At 51.5% G+C, this 23413-nt stretch overlaps 1 protein-coding gene across 1 annotated transcript in view; it reads left to right on the forward strand.

Annotated features, from left to right (window-relative positions):
• The first annotated feature begins 915 nt into the window (after positions 1-915).
• Positions 916-23413, forward strand: part of LOC147725055 (embryonic protein UVS.2-like) — a 74973-nt gene continuing 52475 nt past the window's right edge. Inside the window, exons 1-5 of the mRNA XM_086918152.1 lie at positions 916-1039; positions 15502-15526; positions 19742-19807; positions 20692-20832; positions 20935-21052. Of these exons, the coding sequence (XP_086774278.1) occupies positions 971-1039; positions 15502-15526; positions 19742-19807; positions 20692-20832; positions 20935-21052 (419 nt within the window). The 5' untranslated portion in view covers positions 916-970. The remainder of the gene's footprint in view (positions 1040-15501; positions 15527-19741; positions 19808-20691; positions 20833-20934; positions 21053-23413) is intronic.

Genomic DNA, 23413 nt, shown 5'->3' on the forward strand with positions numbered 1-23413 from the left:
TTCCTTTCATCCTCCCACCAAGCCTTTCATTCTTCCACCCCTCCTTTCATTCTACCACCATTGCTTTCATCCGCCCACCATGCCTTTCATAGTCCAACTCTGCCTTTCCTCCCACTCTGCCTTTCATCCTACTCCTCTGCCTTTCGTTCTTATACTCATCCTTCCATTCTCCCACCATGCTGTTAATTCTTTCACCCTTCCTTTCATCCTTCCACCCTTCATTTCATCTTCCCACATTTCCTTTCTTCCTAATACTCTGCCTTTCATCCTGCTCCTCTGCCTTTCTTCCTACTCCTCTTCCTTTCGTTCTTATACTCATCATTTTGTCCTCCCACCCAACCTTTCATCGTCCCACTCTTCCTTTCTTCCTACTCCTCTGCCTTTCATCCAACTCCTCTGCCTTTCATTCTTACACTCTTCCTTTCATCCTCAGCCCTGCCTTCCATCTACAGCTGTTTAACTCTGATCCATCCACGAAGTTAACTAACTTTGCTTGAAACATTAAATCTGCTCTCCAGACCCAAGCCCAGCGCATCAGATTTTGTTTCTCTTGATCTTCTCCACTCCGGGTCTTTCGGTGCCTGGAGGACTTTTGCTGTTGTTTGAGGAGCCAAACCCTGAAGGTGCGCCTGTGTCCAATCCCAACTTCACCCTCTTACAGAAAAGATACAGACAACACGAATATATCACAGTGCAGGGACTGTCACAAACCCAATTTACCACACTTAAAAGCTGCTTATTATTATCTTATCTCTGGCACCTCAGAGGCGATCCCAGGGCAGTCTCTCCAGGACAGACACACCTTGTGATCTGTGCAGAAAGAGACGTCATCCTTGGGGCTGGAGGCTGATTGGAGGATGCTCAGCCTCTTCAAGGTATATAAAGGACTGGGTCTAAGGTCAACGAAGCATCTCTCTGAAGGAAGAAACATTGTCTGGAGGTGACCTGAGCTCTGTTCCAGAACCAGAGAATGGACAGTCGAGCATGGACCCTGGTGGCAGTGTGCCTGGTGGGCACCTGCTGGAGCTTACCTGTACAGGTGAGACCCCTTTAACGATGGTATATGGAGCTGAGTGCAGGCACAGGTGAGACCCCTTTAACAATGGTATATAGAGCTGAGTGCAGGCACAGGTGAGACCCCCTTTAACAATGGTATATAGAGCTGAGTGCAGGCACAGGTGAGACCCCTTCAACGATGGTATGTAGAGCTGAGTGCAGACATAGGTGAGACCCCCTTTAACGATGGTATATAGAGCTGAGTGCAGGCACAGGTGAGACCCCTTCAACGATGGTATGTAGAGCTGAGTGCAGACATAGGTGAGACCCCCTTTAACGATGGTATATAGAGCTGTGTGCAGGCACAGGTGAGACCCCCTTTAACAATGGTATATAGAGCTGAGTGCAGGCACTGGTGAGCCCCCCTTTAACAATGGTATACAGAGCTGAGTGCAGGTACAGGTGAGACCCCCTTTAACAATGGTATATAGAGCTGTGTACAGGCACAGGTGAGACCCCCTTTAACAATGGTATATAGAGCTGCATGCAGGCACAGGTGAGACCCCCTTTAACAATGGTATATAGAGCTGAGTGCAGGCACAGGTGAGACCCCCTTTAACGATGGTATATAGAGCTGAGTGCAGGCACAGGTGAGACCCCCTTTAACGATGGTATATAGAGCTGTGTACAGGCACAGGTGAGACCCCCTTTAACAATGGTATAGAGAGCTGAGTGCAGGCACAGGTGAGACCCCTTTAATAATGGTATACAGAGCTGTGTGCAGGCACAGGTGAGACCCCCTTTACCAATGGTTTATAGAGCTGAGTGCAGGCACAGATGAGACCCCCTTTAACAATGGTTTATAGAGCTGTGTGCAGACACAGGTGAGACCCCCTTTACCAATGGTTTATAGAGCTGAGTGCAGGTACAGGTGAGACCCCCTTTAACGATGGTATATAGAGCTGTGTGCAGGCACAGGTGAGACCCCCTTTAACAATGGTATATAGAGCTGAGTGCAGGCACAGGTGAGACCCCCTTTAACAATGGTATATAGAGCTGTGTGCAGGCACAGGTGAGACCCCCTTTAACAATGGTATATAGAGCTGTGTGCAGGCACAGGTGAGACCCCCTTTAACAATGGTATATAGAGCTGTGTGCAGACACAGGTGAGACCCCCTTTAACAATGGTATATAGAGCTGAGTTCAGGCACAGGTGAGACCAACTTTAACAATGGTATATAGAGCTGAGTTCAGGCACAGGTGAGACCCCCTTTAACGATGGTATCTAGAGCTGAGTGCAGGCACAGGTGAAACCCCCTTTAACAATGGTATATAGAGCTGAGTGCAAGCACAGGTGAGACCCCCTATAACAATGGTATATAGAGCTGTGTGCAGGCACAGGTGAGACCCCCTATAACGATGGTATATAGAGCTGAGTGCAGGCATAGGTGAGACCCCTTTAACAATGGTATATAGAGCTGAATGCAGACACAGGTGAAACCCCCTTTAACAATGGTATATAGAGCTGTGTGCAGGCACAGGTGAGACCCCCTATAACGATGGTATATAGAGCTGAGTGCAGGCATAGGTGAGACCCCTTTAACAATGGTATATAGAGCTGAATGCAGACACAGGTGAAACCCCCTTTAACAATGGTATATAGAGCTGAGTGCAGGCACAGGTGAGACCCCCTATAACGATGGTATATAGAGCTGAGTGCAGGCATAGGTGAGACCCCTTTAACAATGGTATATAGAGCTGAATGCAGACACAGGTGAAACCCCCTTTAACAATGGTATATAGAGCTGAGTGCAAGCACAGGTGAGACCCCCTATAACAATGGTATATAGAGCTGGGTGCAGACACAGGTGAGACCCCCTTTAACAATGGTATAGAGAGCTGAGTGCAGGCACAGGTGAGACCCCCTTTAACGATGGTATATAGAGCTGTGTGCAGGCACAGGTGAGACCCCCTTTAACGATGGTATATAGAGCTGAGTCCAGACACAGGTGAGACCCCCTTTAACAATGGTATATAGAGCTGAGTGTAGGCACAGGTGAACCCCCCTTTAACGATGGTATATAGAGCTGTGTGCAAACACAGGTGAGACCCCCTTTAACCATGGTATACAGAGCTGAGTGCAGGCACAGGTGAGACCCTTTTAACAATGGGATATAGAGTTGTGTGCAGCACAGGTGAGACCCCCTTTAACGATGGTATATAGAGCTGCATGCAGGCACAGGTGAGACCCCTTTAACAATGGTATACAGAGCTGAGTGCAGGCACAGGTGAGACCCCTTTAACAATGGTATACAGAGCTGTGTGCAGGTATAGGTGAGACCCCCTTTAACGATGGGATATAGAGCTGCGTGCAGACACAGGTGAGACCCCCTTTAACGATGGTATATAGAGCTGAGTGCAGACACAGGTGAGACCCCCTTTAACAATGGTATACAGAGCTGAGTGCAGGCACAGGTGAGACCCCCTTTAACAATGGTATATAGAGCTGAGTGCAGGCACAGGTGAGACCCCCTTTAACAATGGTATATAGAGCTGAGTGCAGGTACAGGTGAGACCCCCTTTAACAATGGTATATAGAGCTGCATGCAGGCACAGGTGAGACCCCCCTTTAACAATGGTATATAGAGCTGTGTGCAGGCACAGGTGAGACCCCCTTTAACAATGGTATATAGAGCTGCATGCAGGCACAGGTGAGACCCCTTTAACGATGGGATATAGAGCTGAGTGCAGGCACAGGTGAGACCCCCTTTAATGATGGTATATAGAGCTGTGTGCAGGCACACGTGAGACCCCTTTAATGATGGTATATAGAGCTGAGTTCAGACACAGGTGAGACCCCTTTAATGATGGTATATAGAGCTGAGTTCAGACACAGGTGAGACCCCTTTAACGATGGGATATAGAGCTGAGTGCAGGCACAGGTGAGACCCCCTTTAATGATGGTATATAGAGCTGAGTGCAGACACAAGTGAGACCCCCTTTAACAATGGTATATAGAGCTGAGTGCAGGCACAGGTGAGACCCCTTTAACAATGGTATATAGAGCTGAGTGCAGGCACAGGTGAGACCCCTTTAACGATGGTATATAGAGCTGTGTGCAGACACAAGTGAGACCCCCTTTAACAATGGTATATAGAGCTGAGTGCAGGCACACGTGAGACCCCTTTAATGATGGTATATAGAGCTGAGTTCAGACACAGGTGAGACCCCTTTAACGATGGGATATAGAGCTGAGTGCAGGCACAGGTGAGACCCCCTTTAATGATGGTATATAGAGCTGAGTGCAGACACAAGTGAGACCCCCTTTAACAATGGTATATAGAGCTGAGTGCAGGCACAGGTGAGACCCCTTTAACAATGGTATATAGAGCTGAGTGCAGGCACAGGTGAGACCCCTTTAACGATGGTATATAGAGCTGAGTGCAGGCACAGGTGAGGCCCCCTTTAACAATGGTACATAGAGCTGAGTGCAGACACAGGTGAGACCCCCTTTAACGATGGTATATAGAGCTGAGTTCAGACACAGGTGAGGCCCCCTTTAACAATGGTATATAGAGCTGAGTGCAGGCACAGATGAGTCCCCCTTTAACGATGGTATATAGAGCTGAGTGCAGACACAGGTGAGACCCCCTTTAACGATGGTATATAGAGCTGAGTTCAGACACAGGTGAGACCCCCTTTAACAATGGTATATAGAGCTGTGTGCAGGCACAGGTGAGAGCTGCAGTAACAGGGCAGTATGTGGTATTGTGTAGGTGGTGATGTACAGTGTTATATATGGTTGTGTGTAGGCATAGAGTCTCAGGTGTGCATCGCTGTAAGTACACCTATGCAGGTGAGAGCCGAACTAACAGTGTTATATGGACCTGTGTGCACATAAAGCCTCTCAGATGTACCGCACCTGACTGTGAGGGCATCTGCAGACCCAAGAAATGCAGTAACCATAATGTAGGGGTCTGTACTGCACCTGTACAGCAAAGTATATTAGTGACAGTGTTACACAGCCCTGTGTACATGTAATGACTCTCAGGTGTGCTTCATCGAGAGCGCACCTGGACAGGAGTGTAATATGAGTGACAGTATTTCACGAGGCGTGGCTTGGGCGCCGATGGCGATGGTCGCCTGAGAGCTCGGCTCCGGGACTAAGCCCGAGTTTATCCTGAAAATCGGTGGCTGAGGGGCACCCCAAACCCCGCATTCGGTTGTGCGAGGCGACGACACCCTGCCGGGGGCCTTAGTGGAATTTGGACGGGGACTGCTCTGAAGAAATGCCGAAGTTTGCGGAGTGGCGGAGTGCGACCCAACATGGCGCCCGGATCCCTTTGTCCCCTCGATCGGAGCTACTGAGCTGAGGAGGACTCGCGGATGTCGGCTGGCACCCGGCTTCATCATCCTCGGTTGTTTTGGACAGTGGACATCGACGGGCTCAGACTTTATGCAACGGGTTCACACTCGATTAGACGACTGGGCGGGTGCCCACGCACTGGAGGGCACCGGGTGTGGGAGCCTTCGGCTACAGGTGGTGGCCCGCATCGCGACTCCGCAGCCAGATACGTCCTCCCGGCCAATTCAACTACATGGGAGGCGCGACACTCTGGCGCCACGGAACAACCGAGGGAGTTGGTGGCCCTCACCCGGGAGCTATAGTGGGTGAACGGGCCTGCCCGTCCAGGCGACGGTTGTCTCCGCCCCCTCATCGGTGCCCTCGGACGACGTGGCGGTGGTGTGAGCCGAGGCGGCGGAGCCCCTACAGGCACTGGAGAAGGAGATCGCCCAGACCCGATGTGAGACGGAATTCCCGGGAAGGTCGCGATCGACTCCTGTACGCGGAGACACTTACTCCGGGACACCTACGGAGAGCCCCCGGCAGCATGGGGAAACCCAGAGGAGCCAAGGGATCCACCCAGACCACCTCGGACTCTGAAGCCCAGGACAAGGAAGAGCAAGGAGACCCCAAAAGACCTGATGGCGCTCCGCTGCAGCAACAGTTCGACCGAATACTGGAGGCGATAGAGGCTACTCGGTCGGCCCTCCAACAGGACATTGCTCAGGTGGCGACAGGCCTGGGCCTCCTTAGGGCGGACCATGGTAAACTCTCGGACCGGGTCAAGGAGGTGGAGGGCACGGTGAAAACTTTGGAACCGGCGCAGAGAACCTTAGCTGCGACGATAAAGGATGCCATGTCCCGAATCGAGACCCTCGAACGGAGGGCGGAGGATGCGGAAGGCCGCAACAGAAGGAACAACATCCGAGTGGTGGGCCTACCGGAAAAAATCGAGGATGGTGATATGGTGCGATACTTGGAGACCTGGCTCCGAGACACGGTGGTCCCGGAGGGGCTGTCCTCCTTCTACACTCTGGAACGGGCCCACAGAGTTCCAGCACGACCCCTACAGCAGGGACGCACTCCAAGGCCGGTGGTGGCGCGGTTGCTACATTTTCGGGACAGAGACTTGATCCTAAACGCCGCCAGGCACAATGGTCCGTTCCAGGTCGCGAACAGTCAGGTGAACATCTTCCCTGACTATACCTACGAGACGCAACGCAAGCGGTTCTCCTTCCTGGCGGTTAAGCGTGAACTCAGAAGTGAGGGCATCCAATATTCCCTCCTATTCCCCGCGAAGCTCCGCGTCATTGTCGACGACAAAGCCCAGTTCTTCGACACCCCGGAGGAGGTCTGTAACTGGCTCGAACTGTATCGGACAGGGAAAGATGGTTTCGGCGCCTCGACCCAACGGGAGGATGAGCCGGAACAAAGGAGGCGATCCAAGAGAGTCAGAAATCGCCGCGGCCGCACGGGAGGGCCATCGACTGCGGAGACATCATCGGAGCGGAGGGGAGTGTTGGAGGTTCTGTCGGAACTATCGGGAGCAAGAGATGAAACTCTCGAGGAGGAGGAGGAAAACCCGGGTGCCCAGGGGGCACCATCGGACTCGGAGGATTCAGTGGCAGACAGTACCCATACACCGGTGATCACACCGAAGTCGGTGGAGGACCTCTTAGACGGACAAGGGTGACGGGGTACGCTGCCTTGTTTTGGGTGGGGGCCCGGCAGGGGGGAGGCGGCTGCCGTTCTTTATTGCTGACAACGGAGGAGGGAGGGTTGGGGGGCCTCTGCTCTTGCCCCAGGAGGGTTTGATACCGGGGGGGGCTTGCTATAGTCCTGGTAGCCTGGGCGACGAGGGCCCACTGCCTCCGCCCAGCCCGCACCTGGCCCATAAGGCCTTCCTACGGTGGCGACCGTGGGACTAGGGGAGGTTTTGGGGTTGATACACGCCGAGGTTTGGATGGGATCTAGATGGTGCAGTTTGGGTCCTGTTCTGGGGGGGTTGGGGGGGGGCCTTGTTGGTTTTTGGGTGGTTTGGTTTTGGTTGGGGAAAATGGCCGCCATCAGCGCTGAGTGGATTGATGCTTTTTCTTTGGGGGGACCCAAACGGGAAGACTGTGCAAGAACACTATGGGACAATGGCTGATGTTGCTAACTTGAAATGTGTTACTTGGAACGTGAGGGGGCTTCACACTATGTCCAGGCGTCACAAGGTCCATGCTTATTTAGTGCGTAGGGGAGTGCAAATGGCGCTGCTGCAGGAAACGCATCTGAACAAGGCGGAAGGGGCGGCGCTTCAGCGTAGGTGGCGAGGGCAGGTCTTCTCCACGGCGTACTCTGCTTATGCCAGGGGGGCGCTAATATGGATTAGGGCAGGAGTCCCCTTTCAGGTCACGAGGACAGTGTTGGACCCAGAGGGGCGTTTCGTGGCCATCTCAGGCACCCTAGGAGGGAGGGATCTGAACGTTTGCTGTGTGTATGCTCCTAATGTTGACCAGACTGCCTTCCTTTCCGGGTTATCGGGCTCGCTGGCCCACTTTTTTGCCGGGCCCCTCCTGCTGGGGGGAGACTTTAACTCCGTAGTAGATGTGGACATGGACCGCTCGCACCCCCCGCTCCCCGATTCCCCGGTCCGGCGTACGGCCAAGGGTCGTCAGGATTGGCAGACCCGCTGGGGTTTGACGGACATTTGGAGGGCGCATCACCCCGCGACTAGAGATTATTCATACTTTTCGAGCCTCCATGAGCTACATGTCAGGCTAGATGGCTTTCTTGGTTCGCCTGAACTAGTTTCGGCAGCGGTCCGTTCGGAGTACCTATCGCGGACCATCTCGGACCATAACCCCCTCCTGCTGGACGTTCGCTGGTTCCCCGGGACGCCGGCAGTACCCACCTGGAAGATGCGCCCCGAGATCCTCGAGGACAGTGTCTTCAAGGCGGACCTAGGGGAGAAAATCGCGGATTATTTTGCGTCCAACGGCGGTTCCGCGAGTACTAGGGCGTTCGAATGGGACGCTTTTAAGGTGGTGGTGAGGGGCTACTGTATCTCTAAGAAGGTGGGCATGAGGCGTGTTATCCTGGCAGATTTAGATACAGCGGACCGGGCACTCCGCGAACTTGAGGTTAGCCGTCCCGGGCACCCGGAATTACAAACGCAAACGGTAGAGGCGAGGGAGAAGGTAGCGGTAGAGGTCGAGCGGCTCCGCTGTTTTGATTATAAGGCCTATACGGTCCGGTCTATTGCGGAGGGAGATAGGTCAAGTGCGTTGCTGGCGTGGTTGGCCAACCCCACGCGCCAGTCCCAGACAACGACAAACATGCGTAGGGCAGATGGGACCGAGGTTTGCACCCAACCGGAGATTCTTAGTTGCTTCCGGCATTACTACGAAAGTTTGTACCGTAGTCGCTCCGCGCGTGACCCGGATCGGCTTGACAACTATCTTAGCCCACTGGAACTCCGCACAGTAGGACAGGAAGTGGCTGAAACCCTGGGATCCGATATCGACTTAGGGGAGATCCGCGGGGCCATCAAACGGATGGCGAGAAACAAGACCCCGGGCCTAGATGGCCTCCCAGTGGAGTTCTATGCAGCTTACGCTGACCTCTTGGCCCCTCGGTTATTAGTGGTCTACAGGGAGGCGAAGAGGTTGGGTCGTCTCCCTGGCTCGATGTGTGAGGCGTTGGTGGTTCCTCTCCTCAAACCGGGCCGGGACTCGTCCGACCCGGGGTCTTACCGTCCCCTATCCATGCTGACGGTGGACTACAAAATATTGAGCAGCATCTTAGCCTCGAGGCTGCTGGGACATATGAGTTCCCTAGTACATGAGGACCAAGCCGGTTTCATCCCACGGCGGAATACAACTATGAACATCCGACGGTTGTTCCGCTTGCTTGGGGAACCATTTGTGGAAGCCCCGTCCCCGGTGGTCTTGTCGGTAGACCTGGAAAAGGCTTTTGATAGCCTGGAATGGGACTACCTATGCACGGTATTACGGAGATTCGGCCTCGGGGAGGGATTTGTCAAATGGACCGCAGTCCTCTACGCTTCCGCTTCGGCCAGGGTTCGATCGGGCCCTTTGATTTCGTCGCGATATCCGGTGGAACGGGGCACGCGGCAGGGATGCTCTTTATCCCCGCTTCTTTTTGCACTAGCGGTAGAGCCGCTGGCGATGCACCTCCGCTCGGGAGCCCACTACACGGGCTTATGGACGGCGGCGGGCCCGCATTATGTCTCGCTCTATGCGGACGATCTGTTGCTCTTCCTGGAGGATCCGGTCGACGCTTTGCGGGGAGCGGAAGTAGCGCTAACGGAGTTCGGAGCAGTCTCGGGTCTCCAAGTGAACTGGTCTAAGACCTGCCTCTTCCCAATGCGCAGGGGCACCCCCGCTCCTACGCTAAGTAAGGAGATCAGGTGGGAGCCCGACTGCTTTAAATACCTCGGGGTATTTGTGTATCATGACCAACCCGACCTCCTAGATGGGAACATTGCCCGTTGCATGCGAGCGCTCCGAGGCTGCATGGACTTCTGGGCCACGCTGCCGCTCTCAGTGGCGGGACGTATTGCCCTGCTCAAAATGGTGGCGCTCCCCCGGCTATTGTACTACTTCCGAACCTTGCCGATTTGGGTCCCACCGGCCACGTTTCGTCGCCTGCGTTCTATGGTGATCGGGTTCCTCTGGGGAACGGGCCGGCGGCGGGTGGCCCTCAACACCCTGATGAGGCCAAAGGACGAGGGGGGGCTTGCTGTGCCGGATTTCGAGAAGTACTACCTGGCGGCATAGCTCCAGACCTACACCCAGGAGATAGCCAGGGAATTCAGAGGCCCGGAAGACGGAAGGGGGACGGGTATGGCCAGGCACATCCTCTCCTTTATCGCGCTGCGACAACGCTTGATCCTACGGGACCTATCGATGGAGGAGCGGACTATCCGACTGTGCTGGAACCGGGCTCACGCTAGAGGCCACTCACGGAATCCATATGCACCTGAAATACCGTTGGGGATGCTGACGGCCCTCCCCCACGGAGGGGATTGGTCACGATTGGCGGACTGGGAGGACTCAGGTTTACAGCTCGTCGGGGACCTGTATGAGGACGGAGCGCTCTTGTCCTTTCAGGATCTCATTGACCGCTTTGGGATCTCCAGGGGCGACTTTCTGCTGCATTCGGCCATTGTGCGAGCGATCCAGGCGCACTGGCAGAACGGGCTAGAGGAACCCCAATTATCTCAGGTATGCCAGTACGTGATGATGTCGGCGGGCACGGTGAAGGCGGTCACTTGCCTCTACGGCAGGTTGATCACCGAGGGGTTGGTTCCTCTCACCACATTGAAATCCCGCTGGGAGGAGGACATTGGTAGGGAGATACCGGAGACGACCTGGGCCCAGCTGGTGAGGCGTGCCTGGAAGGGTACACGCAGCGCCCGTTTCCAACTGGTCCACTATTATGTTCTCCACAGAGCGTACCTGACCCCGGTAAAGATCAGGCGTTATTTTGCCACGGCTTCAGCAGAATGCCCTAGGTGCCCGGCTCAGGAGGCGGACCTTTTACACATGCTATGGGCCTGTCCAGGGCTGACGTCCTACTGGCAGGAGGTAGAGGCGACCTTAGAGGAGGTGACGGGGAGGCATCTATCATTCGATGTGGCGGTGGGGCTCTTGCACTGGTTCCCCCACACCCCCCGGAATAAAATCTCCAGTAAATTCATTGACCTGGGGCTCCTACTTGCTAAGCGAGAGGTGACCAGGAACTGGAAGGCACGGGCTGGTCCGGCAGGCAGCAGATGGCACGGTGAGCTTTTGAAGTGGGCGGCGGGTGAGAGCGCGCTGAGATACCAGCTGGCTTGGAGGCAGGGTAACGAGAAGGCGCAGGAGGCCGCGTTAGAGTGGGAAACGCTGGTGCAGGCCCTCAGAGATTATTGTACCCCCAGCGACTCCGATTGTGATGAGGCAACTCGCCCCGAGTCCCGATAACCATTAGCATTGATAGCACTATTACCTTCACCGTGGGTCAAGCAATGGATCCTACGTTGATGAGCTCCCTGGCGCTGATGGTGGGGGGGGGGGGGGGGAGAGTTCCGTAGTTAATGGGCAGTTCAAGGGGGGGGGTTACTGTGGGGGTATTGGGTTTGTTTAGAAAAGCAGAAGACGGACAGTGTGTCATCCGGACCAGCTCCAGCATTCTACTGACCCCAGCTTATTTGCCGCCCGACCCCAGGGATATGGGCTAATTGGCTGTGTACAAACGTTATGGAGGGGGATCAGTGGGCTTTCTGTTGTACATATCGTTCATAACACAATGCTGGTCGATACTGTATTGATTTACTGATTCCTGCAATAAAAATATATTTAAAAAAAAAAAAAAAATGAGTGACAGTATTTCACAGCCCCGTGTACATGTAATGCCTCTCAGGTGTGCTTGACAGAGAGCGCACCTTTGCAGGAGAGTATTTCAGTGACAGTATTATATAGCCCTGTGCACATGTAATGCCTCTCAGGTGTGTTTCATAGAGAGCGCACCTGTGCAGGAGCATGTACCAGTGACAGTATTACACAGCCCTGTGCGCATGCTACGCCTGTCAGGTGAGCTTCACAGAGACCGCACCTGTACAGCAGAGTATATATGTAGAGTATATATGTATATATGTATATCAGTGACAGTATTACACAGCCCTGTGCACATGTAATGCCTCTCAGGTGTGTTTCATAGAGAGCGCACCTGTACTGCAGTGTGTACCAGTGACAGTTTTACTTAGCCCAGTGCGCATGTAACGCCTCTCAGGTATTGGTAGTGATTGTGAGCTGGGCAAAAATTATGTGTGCTTAGATATTGCACCTTTTGGCTTTTAGGTGGTGGTGAAAGCACGCAGTACACATAAAATACAAAATTCAAGGGTGCCACAAATGCCATTTTTTAGCACCAGGACTTAGGGCCTTATGTAGGTAAATACTATTTACCGATTCTAAAATACCGAATTTTACCGATTTGGTATTTCAGAATCGGTAAATGGTATGTAGGTATTGAGTCGGTAAATTTTACTGAATCTGTAAATTCGGTAATTACCGATTCGGTAATTCCCCATCATTCCCATGGGCCTGGAGGCCCATAGGAATGAAGGAGAATTACCGATTCAGTAAATACCGAATCGGTAATAGGGGGAAGACTTACAAGGGTGGCAGGGTGTAACATTGACACCCAGTTGCATCCCTGAGTAGTGCATGGGTGCACATGTTGCACACATACATGCCCTAAGGGCATGTATGACTGCCACATGGCACTTTGGAAAAGCACAAATTTGCTTTTTCAAAGGTTTTCGATATTTACCATCAACTTTTAGTTGGTGGTAAATATCGAATCCTTAACTCAGAAATGCACTCACTTGAGTGCTCCCTGCATTAAGGATTAAGTAATTTACCAAATCGGTATTTCAAGGATTCAGTAATTTACCGATTCCTTAAATTACCAATTCGGTAAATTACTGAATCCTTAAATTTGGCCCCTACATCTCAAATGACCCATACCGGTCGTCGAAACGGACGAAAATCAGTAATTTCGGTGGTCAATCGGTATTGGGCTACCTACATCTGGCCTGTAATCTTTTACAAATTAAGTCACTGAACTTATACATTTAGCTTTATTTAAACTCTGCTTCAAAGAAATTGGCAACAAGAAGAAAACTGACAGTAAACCTGGTTAATTGGTTGCAAAGACTGTGTTTTAAAATATCTTATGGATTTAATGCACCTGTTGCAGGGATATGTGTGTTCCCAGTGAATCTGATTGAATAATAATTGTGAGATAACTCTGGAGGTTAATGCACTTGCTGGAAAAATCTGTGTTATGTTTAGCCTCAGTTTTGACTCAAAGTAGCATTGAGGGTTAGTGCAAAGCACATCATGTAACATGCAAATGACAGATTTTATTTTATGTAGATAGATAGATAAGTGGGTTACTGCTTTGAAGCCGGAGATCCTTATGTTACTTGCAGTTGCATTGTAAAGCTTTTAATATAGCACAGTGAGCTATGGAAGATGATATGTGTCTTTTACCCACTGTTTTATGTAACACACTCTGTACAATGATTTACAAATGCAGATGATTTATTGTATATGTATATTTATGTGTGATGAACAGCGCTTCGACACCCTGCATTGGGATGAGTAGCACTATACAAGAAAAACTTAGTGGCACTTAAATTATTTCAACGCCTCCTCAGGGGTAGTAAGCGCTATATAAATGCTATTTATTTTGTGTAAATACTGGGAAAGACCAACACATCTGACATTATGACAGTGCACGCATATCTTGAAAACCGACCCTAAACAAAGTGAAAATCTGCCTCCCTTAGGTGTGTGGGACGTGCTTACAAGGTGTGAGCCTTTGTGACGCCTCTGCTTCTAGGTGTGAGCCTTTGTGACGCCTCTGCTTCTAGGTGTGAGCCTTTGTTAGGCCTCTGCTTCTAGGTGTGAGCCTTTGTGACGCCTCTGCTTCTAGGTGTGAGCCTTTGTTAGGCCTCTGCTTCTAGGTGTGAGGCTCCTGACTGCTCCCAGCCAGGAGACTGAACAAAAGGAGTCCAGCTGGAGTCTGAAATGAGAACGCCCCGCCCCTGCCTGCACGTTGTTGCTTATGGGAAGCAGGCAATGTGCAGGCGCTGCTGAATGTGTTCTGGTGTTTAAAAATGACACCGGGACGAGTCCAGCACATTATTCAGTGGGGCCCAACCTCTTGGCATGGTGGACGGCGTTCACCCTGTGGATATATATTCTATGATTCCTCATGTCCTACGATGTAATGCAACTTCTTCTTTTCCTTTATGTATGTAAAGCGCTCTGATACTCCCGGGTCTAGCTAGCGCTATATAAAACTTTATAAATAAATACAACAAAAATCATAATAATAGTTGGACGCCGTCCACCCATGTGTACCCCCTGACTTGTGCCCTGGGCCATTGCACAAAGTGCTCGGTTTTCTGCATTTGGGGTCTCAGAATGGGGGGTGAGGCCTAAATCGCATATTCTAGAAGATGTAAATATTTTTGGAAACTCAAACATGGATTTTGTGGAGTGTGCCTGCTCCATTTCTGACACTTTTTACCAGGATGAAATCTTGCTTGCCAAAAACCTGCGATTATGGAATTAGCACGCACATTTGAATTCCGATTGGGCCCAAATCAGGATTAGTGCGGCCAACAGATGGTCCTACTTGAGATACCCCATGGACAACTCAACAGACTCTTCTGTTACATTGTACGAGAACTCTGTACATCCTCGGAGCCATCTGTGCTGCTGAAGGCCATTTGTTCTTGTAACACTTTTTACCGAAACGTTCCTCCAGCAGTTAAGTCAGCATCCAAATAGGTAGATGAGCCACAGACTTCACCCTTGACATCTGTGCAACCCTGAGTGCTTGAAACAAGGGGCCAAGCCATGCCAGGAGCCACAGTGTTTAACCACCATATGGACGCTTCATTATCGATCGCAACAATATTGACCGCAAAATATCAGCTGCCCAGTATCGACAAGAAGAGTCAACAAGGAGGCATGGGAACAGTAAATCCCCGCTCCCCAATATACTCTTACCTTGATGGGTTGTATGTTTTTACAACGAACTCCGTTGTAAAGCATGCCTTTACCACGCATGCATTACTACGGAATGCTATTTTCACGCTTATCCTTCTCCACGTATTTTTCCGTGGTGACGTCATACGTAGAAAAAAAGAAACAGCCGTTTCCTTCCTCTGCGACGCCGATTGCCTGCACATCTCGTCTAAAGGTTAGTGTTTTTTTTGGGGGGGGGGAAGCCCCCCTAACCCCCCTTTTTTATTTGTACCCTTTACCACACATGCCTTTACTACATACCTCGTAGTAAACGTATGCGTGGTAAAGGCTGTCGTTGTAACCACGCATGCGTTGTAATGCATGCGTGGTTAAGGTTTTCGTTGAAACGGCCTCTTTGTAGTGGCCGTTTCCCACCTTGATGATACTGTGCCAGGTGATGCCCTGCAGCCCATACCATTACAGGTTGAGGTTTGTTGTTTCCATATTTTGACATATAGCCCAAAGTACATCTTATGTCATCTTTTAAAACATTAGGGTTTCCTAAAGTTCTAATATCCTTATACTTACACTGAGTGATTAAAATGTCACTTTTCTCTTTTGCAGATTTTCTATGAACTGGAGAAAAATCGTAAGTAAATTTTTAGTCGTGATACCTTTGAACTTGAGCATAGCGCCTGTATGTAACGAAGCGCTGTACTCTTAGCGCGGGTGGTGGCTGCATCGAGTACTATCTACCTAATCCCTTTAAATCAGATTTTGTGTGTTTGCAAAGGGATAGAGAGTAAGATGTGCGGCCCTGAACGATGAGCAAAGTGTGCCTGTGCGCCTTGTGCATGAACATAGTGCTGCTATGAGTCACAAGGTGTGAGGATGAAAGGAGGAGCAGTCACACCACTGACTACATGCACAAATGAAGTTGCCAAGACCGGACATGAGAATAAGAAAAACATCCACAGAGAAGCGAACCCCTATGCACCATTGGCGTTAGACAGAAATGGAGCCCTTTATGGATCGGACTGTCCATTGCGTATTTGGAACCGGTGTTTGGGAAAGGATTTAGAATGTCAATTAATCAATCAGGGATTTATAGAGCGCACTACTCACCCGTGAGGGTCTCAAGGCGCTGGGGAGGGGGGATTTGGACAGCTTGAGGTCATCCGAAGAGACAGGTCTTGAGGTCTTTTCTGAAGGCTTGCAGTGTAGGGCTCCGTCTGATGCTGAGGGGGAGTTCCTCCCAGGTCTTGGCTGTGATGTAGGAGAAGGATCTTCCCCCGTTCTAGCTCTGTGGATGCAGTGGATGTTGGCAAGGGCTAGGTTGTTGGAGCCAAGGTTTCTCTTGGGACTGTGGGAAGAGATTCTTCTGTTGAGGTTCAGTGTTTTGGAGGGCTTTGTAGGCGTAAGTGAGCAGCTTGAAGGTAACTCTCTTTTCGATGAGGAGCCAGTGGAGGTCGAAAAGGTCCTGGGTGATGTGGTAGTGTTGTGAAATGCTGCGGGCGAGTCTGGCTGCGGCCTTCTGGATGGTCTGGAGTTTGCAAAGGAGTGATTTGTTGATTCCGGCGTACAAGCTGTTTCCACAGTCCAGCCTGCTGGTAAAGAGTGAGTGGGTGACGGTCTTCCTGGAGTGGGGGGGGGGTCCATTTGAAGGTCTTGTAAAGTATGTAGAGGGTGTTGAAAAATGTGGAGGACACAGCGTTGATCTGTTGGTTCATGGTGAATGAGGAGTTGAGTATGATGCAGAGGTTGCGGGCGTTATCAGAGGGAGTGGGGGATTTCTGAGGCAAGGGAGCCACCAGATGTCGTCCCATACTGGGTGGTGGATCCGAGGATAAGAACTTCTGTTTTCTCCGAGTTGAGCTTCAGGCAGCTGCTGCTCGTCCAGGATGCAACGTCCTTCAGTCCTTCATGGAAACTGTGCCTGGTGATGCTGTGTTCCACTGTGAGGGAGAGGATGAGCTGCGTAATGTCGGTGTAGGATACTATGCTGAGTCCGTGTTTTCGGACGATGCTTGCAAGGGGGGCCATGTAGATGTTGAAGAGCATGGGGCTGATGGAGGATCCTTGGGGTACTCCGGTACTCCACATCTGATCTTTGTGGGTTTGGAGAGGAAGGGCGGGAGTCTTATTCTTTTCGTTCTGCCAAAGAGGAAGGAACAAATCCAGTCTAAGGCAGTTCCCTGTATGCCATCGTCATAGAGTCTGGTGACTATTATGAGGTGGAAGATGGTGTTGAAGGCTGCTGAGAGGTCTAGTAGAATGAGGGCTGCAGAGTGGCCTTGACCAAGGAGGGTGCGGATGTCGTCAGTGGAGGCTAGGAGAGCAGTCTCGGTGTTGTGGTTGCTGCTGAATCTAGATTGGGATGAGTCAAGGATGTTATTTGTTGGATGTTGATGATTTTCTCGATGACTTTGGCGGCTAAGAGGAGGAGAGAGATGGGCCTGTAGTTCTTGAGGTCCGTCGGGTCTGCGGAGAGCTTCTTGAGGAGGGTTTTGACTTTGGCACTTTTCCAGGCATCGGGGAACATGACTGTTTCAAGGGTGCAGTTGATTGTCAGGGTAGTGGTCAGTGAGTGCTCCGGAGTGGATGCTCTTCATAGTCTTTGCGGTGTCTTCAGTGATGACAGGGGTCCAGGTGAGGAGGGTCTGCTGGGTGGCATAGCTGGTGGATGGTCATGGGTCGGTGACTTGGTCTTGGTTGTTGAAGTTGTATTAAAGCGTCCTGACCTGTGGTGGAAAAAAGAGCTAAGTTTGTTGAAGAGGTTCTGGGGGGAGGGACATTGGTGGTTTCGCTGGGGTGTCTGGTGAATTATTGTATAATGGTGAAGAGTTAGGTGAAGTTGTTGGATTTGGAGAGGATTCTGTCCTGAATGAAGTTTCTCTTCTTAGATCGGTTGAGTTGGTGGTGTGCCGTGGTAGTTTCCCTGTAGGCAGTGCATGCTTCTGGGGTTTTGCTCTTTCTCCATGCTTTCTCCAGTCATCAGCATGAGTGCTTGGATTCTCGGAGGTCCGTGGTGAACCTGGTAGCTTTCATGTTGTGTCGTCTGTTGGAGTTCTGGAGGGAGGCGAGCATGTTGGTGCAGTCAGCGATCCATTGGTGGAGGTCGTTGGCTGCAGTGTTGATGTCTGTAGTGGTAGGGGGAGGAGTGCGGTTGAGGGCGGCGGTGAGGTGCTCTTTGGTGATCTTGCTCCAGATTCTGCCTTGGAGGCATGGCATAGGCTTGTGTGCGGTGGGTTTTGAGAAGGAGAAGTGGACGCAGTGGTGGTCCGTCTAGGTGTGTGCTGTGGTGTGACTGAAGGCAATGTTGTTTCCTCCGGCTAATATGGGGTCATGGGCGTGTCCCACCGTGTGGGTGGGGGAGCAGATGAGTTGCTTCAGTCCAATGTTGGCAAGGTTCCCTAGGAGGGTGGTGGAATTGGAGTCGCTGGGTTTGTCTAGGTGGAAAGTCAGGTCTACGAGCAGTACCTAGTCTGTGGAGGCAAGTGAGTGGAACGCAATGTAGTCTGTGATGGTGTTGGTGAACAGGGAGCGGGGTCCGGGTGGTCTGTAGGCGAGTGTCCCGTGGAGAGTCATTCTGGGGTTGGGCTGAATCTGGAAATGGATGTGTTCCATGGGGGGGCGAAGCGTCGTTCAAGATGGAGGTTGTCACTCGGAGGGAGCTTTTGTGAACAATGGCGAGGCCTCCTCCAGGACGGTTGGAGTGGTCTTTCCACAGGATCTTGTACATGTCTGGGATGGCAGTTGCGATGTCAGGAGCAGAGCTGGCGTCAGTCCAGGTCTCTGTGAGGAAGGCAATGTCGGGCGAGAGGGTGTTGAGGAGGTCCTAAACTTCTACTGAATGTCTTTGCAGGGAGCGTGCCTGTGTAGGATGCAGTGCAGGGGTATGTGTACATTGGTGTCCGGTGGGTTTGCAGCAGCTGTCTGCATCTGGAGGTGGATGAAGGTAGATGAAGGTGTAGCAGCAGTGTTGGCAGGAGAACGGGCCTTGGGACCTGCTCAGCATCGAGAGCTGGCAGTTGTTGCATCCAGGGTTGAGTGCGTGGAGAGAGCGGGAGTCGTAGCAGCGGGGAGTCGGAGGACCAGGGTCCCTGGCGTGGTCAGGTCACGGGTGGGCACAGACGGGCTTGCCTTTGGCGTGCCAGTGACATGGCTGCGCAGTGGCCACCATTAAGTAGGGGTCGGGGAAGGGACAGAAGCTGGAAGGCAGGAGTAGGTACAAGCGCGGGGGTGGAGCCGCGGGAGCAGCAGCAGTAGGAAAAAGGCAAAAGGCAATGAAAAAACAGAGGCAACAGAGAAATCTGCAAAACAGGCAGTGGAAAAAAAACAAAAACAGAAAAAGACATGATGACCAGTAAACAGAAAAAGACAGAAAAGGCTGAACAGAGTAGACCAGCAGAAGAGCAGGCTCTTCCACTGGACCACCAACGATGAGGCGCAGGTAGGACCCTGCGGGTGAAGGAGGGCCTTGAACACCTCCCGAGGAGCCAGAAAGGCGCTGGGGGCCGTGCCTCAATGACAGAGCTGCACGAGGGGAGAGCAGTTTCCCTGACCAGGAGGTCAGAGGTCAAGCATTGTAAGATCATACGGCCCATAAGAAAGATGGGCCTGCACATTTTCCCAGTTTGCAGCATATGCCCCAGCACCTTCAGGGCTCTGCGCATTTCTCAAACCTCCACCCACTCTGGCCATGACCGTTTTTGCGAGTTGGCAGAAATAGACAGTTTGTGCATTGACACTGATGCACATTTGGACCCAGTGAATGTTTCACCTTCTGTAATTGCTTTATGAATCCATCTATTCCTGTGCGCGAGCAGCTGATGTGAAGCTGGGAATGTGCCTTCTCTTTCAGACACCCAGCATGCAGAGGAGGCCCTGATACCAGACATCTTCGAGATCATCACCAATGAGAACCAAGGTAAGAGTAAAGCTCGGGTTTCTGGGCGCTAGACTTTATCATACGTGACCCTGAGGCCTCATTTAGATGTAAAGACATAATACAAATGTGTGGACGAAGAATTACATGGTGGGGACAGGGTGAAAGGGTGCCCTTGACAACATGTGTGACATCACAGCTGGTGTTTGCTGACAGAAGACATAAAGCGCTTAGAAGGCAGTTACCCATCGCAGCTGTTAATCTGATTTTTCTGTCTTAATACTCTCAATGTTATTATGGCAGTAAAATGCTTTAAGTGGTGCCATAAATCACTCCTGCAATGACAAGATGATAACACTATAGGAATGGAAGAGGCAGGAAACCATTCCCAGTAAATATCGACAGCTGCAATCACTCACTGTGCGTGGCTGTGTGCTGAGGTCTTTTTAGTCCTTAGGGTAATTCGTTTTCCTAAGTAGGGGCCCGATTCACAGAACTAACTGAAGACAAAATCCTAAACTTACTACCATTTACTCATTTTGGCATTCACAGAAGGCACTTACTCATTGATGAGTCAGTGCCTCTGTGAATACCAAAATGAGTAAGTGCCTCTGTGAATACCAAAATGAGTAAGTGCCTTCTGTGAATACCAAAATGAGTAAGTGCCTTCTGTGAATACCAAAATGGTAGTAAGTTTAGAATTTTGTCTCAAGTTAGTTCTGTGAATCAGGCCCTAGGTGCTTAGGCTACGGTTTTGGTTTTTGACCCAAAATGGCCGCCTCTACCTCCGCCACGAGTGGTTCTTGCATTTTCTTTCTTGAGATTGCCCTTTAGGTTTACAATCAGCTTCCTTCTCTTCCGTGTGCTCTTGTTCCTTCCTGTTCATGACAGACCCTGACTTCTCTCTCTGTGTTTTACTGTTGTAGGCAGCTCACAGCTGATCCACGAAGGGGACATTGCCATCCGCCCAGGCCGCAGTGCCCTCCAATGTCCAGACAACAGCTGCTTCTGGCCTAAATCCAGTGATGGGACTGTCCCTGTGCCCTACACCCTCAGCCCCACTTACAGTGAGTTCACTTTTATGCCAAGGCCCAGCCTTGAATTGAAATGAAACCTTTCGAGGCTGCTTCCCCTTATGTTATCCTCTCCTTTCCTCTGCTGTCCCTCAGGTGCTGAAAATGTGGCTGCCATTACAGATGCAATGAGTGAGTTTGCAACAGTGACCTGCATCCGCTTTGTGGCCCACACGGCAGAACCAGATTACCTGCAGATTGTTCCTGATACTGGGTAAGAGCACAGGACACCCAATGACTGACCCTAAATTCAGCATCACACCAGAGAGGGCTCCATCAGGTGGACTCATTACCTCCAGACCCTGCCTGACGATGGGTGAGAGCACAGGACACCCAAAGGACTGACCCTACATTCAGCGTCACACCAGATAGGGCTCCATCAGATAGACTCATTACCTCCAGACCCTGCCTGACGATGGGTGAGAGCACAGGACACCCTAAGGACTGACCCTACATTCAGCATCACACCAGAGAGGGCTCCATCAGATAGACTCATTGCCTCCAGACCCTGCCTGACGATGGGTAAGAGCACAGGACACCCTAAGGACTGACCCTACGCTCACCATCACACCAGAGAGGGCTCCATCAGATAGACTCATTACCTCCAGACCCTCCCTGACGATGGGTAAGAGCACAGGACACCCAAGGACTGACCCTACATTCACCATCACACCAGAGAGGGCTCCATCAGATAGACTCATTACCTCCAGATCCTGCCTGAGGATGGGTAAGAGCACAGGACACCCAAGGACTGACCCTACGCTCACCGTCACACCAGATAGGGCTCCGTCAGATAGACTCATTACCTCGGGACCCTCCCTGACGATGGGTGAGAGTACAGGACACCCAATGACTGACCCTACATTCAGCATCACACCAGAGAGCGCTCCATCAGATAGACTCATTACCTCCAGACCCTGCCCGACGATGGGTAAGAGCACAGGACACCCAAGGACTGACCCTACGCTCACCATCACACCAGATAGGGCTCCATCAGATAGACTCATTACCTCCAGACCCTGCCTGACGATGGGTAAGAGCACCGGACACCCAAGGACTGACCCTACGCTCACCATCACACCAGAGAGGGCTCCATCAGATAGACTCATTACCTCCAGACCCTGCCTGTGGATCGGTGAGAGCACAGGACACCCTAAGGACTGACCCTACGCTCACCATCACACCAGATAGGGCTCCATCAGATAGACTCATTACCTCCAGACCCTCCCTGACGATGGGTAAGAGCACAGGACACCCAAGGACTGACCCTACATTCAGCATCACATCAGAGAGGGCTCCATCAGATAGACTCATTGCCTCCAGACCCTGCCTGTGGATCGGTAAGAGCACAGGACACCCTAAGTTCTGACCCTACGCTCACCATCACACCAGAGAGGGCTCCATCAGATAGACTCATTACCTCCAGACCCTCCCTGACGATGGGTGAGAGTACAGGACACCCAATGACTGACCCTACATTCAGCATCACACCAGAGAGCGCTCCATCAGATAGACTCATTACCTCCAGACCCTGCCTGACGATGGGTAAGAGCACAGGACACCCAAGGACTGACCCTACATTCACCATCACACCAGAGAGGGCTCCATCAGATAGACTTATTACCTCCAGACCCTGCCTGACGATGGGTGAGAGCACAGGACACCCAAGGACTGACCCTACATTCAGCATCACACCAGAGAGGGCTCCATCAGATAGACTCATTAACTCCAGACCCTGCCTGGTGATGGGTGAGAGCACAGGACACCAAAGGACTGACCCTACGCTCACCATCACATCAGAGAGGGCTCCATCAGATAGACTCATTACCTCCAGACCCTGCCTGACGATGGGTGAGAGCACAGGACACCCAAGGACTGACCCTACATTCAGCATCACACCAGAGAGGGCTCCATCAGATAGACTCATTACCTCCAGACCCTGCCTGACGATGGGTAAGAGCACAGGACACCCTAAGGACTGACCCTACGCTCGCCATCACACCAGAGAGGGCTCCATCAGATAGACTCATTACCTCCAGACCCTGCCTGACGATGGGTAAGAGCACAGGACACACCAAGGATTGACCGTAGAAGTTTAGTTTAGAATAATATGTCTAAACTCTTTATCTTTTTAGGTCAATATAAAAAACAACTTGATAACGTGGTAAAAAACCCTAAAGGAGCAATGACCTTACGTTGGCTGCGAGCCCTCAATTAGTGAGCATCACTGAACTGTTGACTACCACCTAGAGACTCTCCATGGTTTTTGTTGCCTCAGGGAATGTCCATCCATGTTCTGTGGGCTCTCACTGAGGTACCCCAGGGGTTGTGTTCTCTACGTGTGAGGCCCTCCTTGGGTCCAGGACTGTCCATGATGACCCTCTTTGGGTTGCAAACTCACTGTGAAAGACCCCACATGCGAGGTGGATTTTCAATGATAGAACGTACATGGGTGTGGGTTCGCAGTGAAAGATGGTTCTCCAAGGGGTGCGAGCGCTCATCAAAGGGCTGCCCATGGTCCGTGGAGCGTTAGTGATAGATCCTCTACTGGGAGACGCCCCTCTGTTGGCAGTAA

Source organism: Lissotriton vulgaris, chromosome 4_1 (assembly GCF_964263255.1).
Source record: "Lissotriton vulgaris chromosome 4_1, aLisVul1.2, whole genome shotgun sequence".
Classification (NCBI taxonomy): Eukaryota; Metazoa; Chordata; class Amphibia; order Caudata; family Salamandridae; genus Lissotriton; species Lissotriton vulgaris.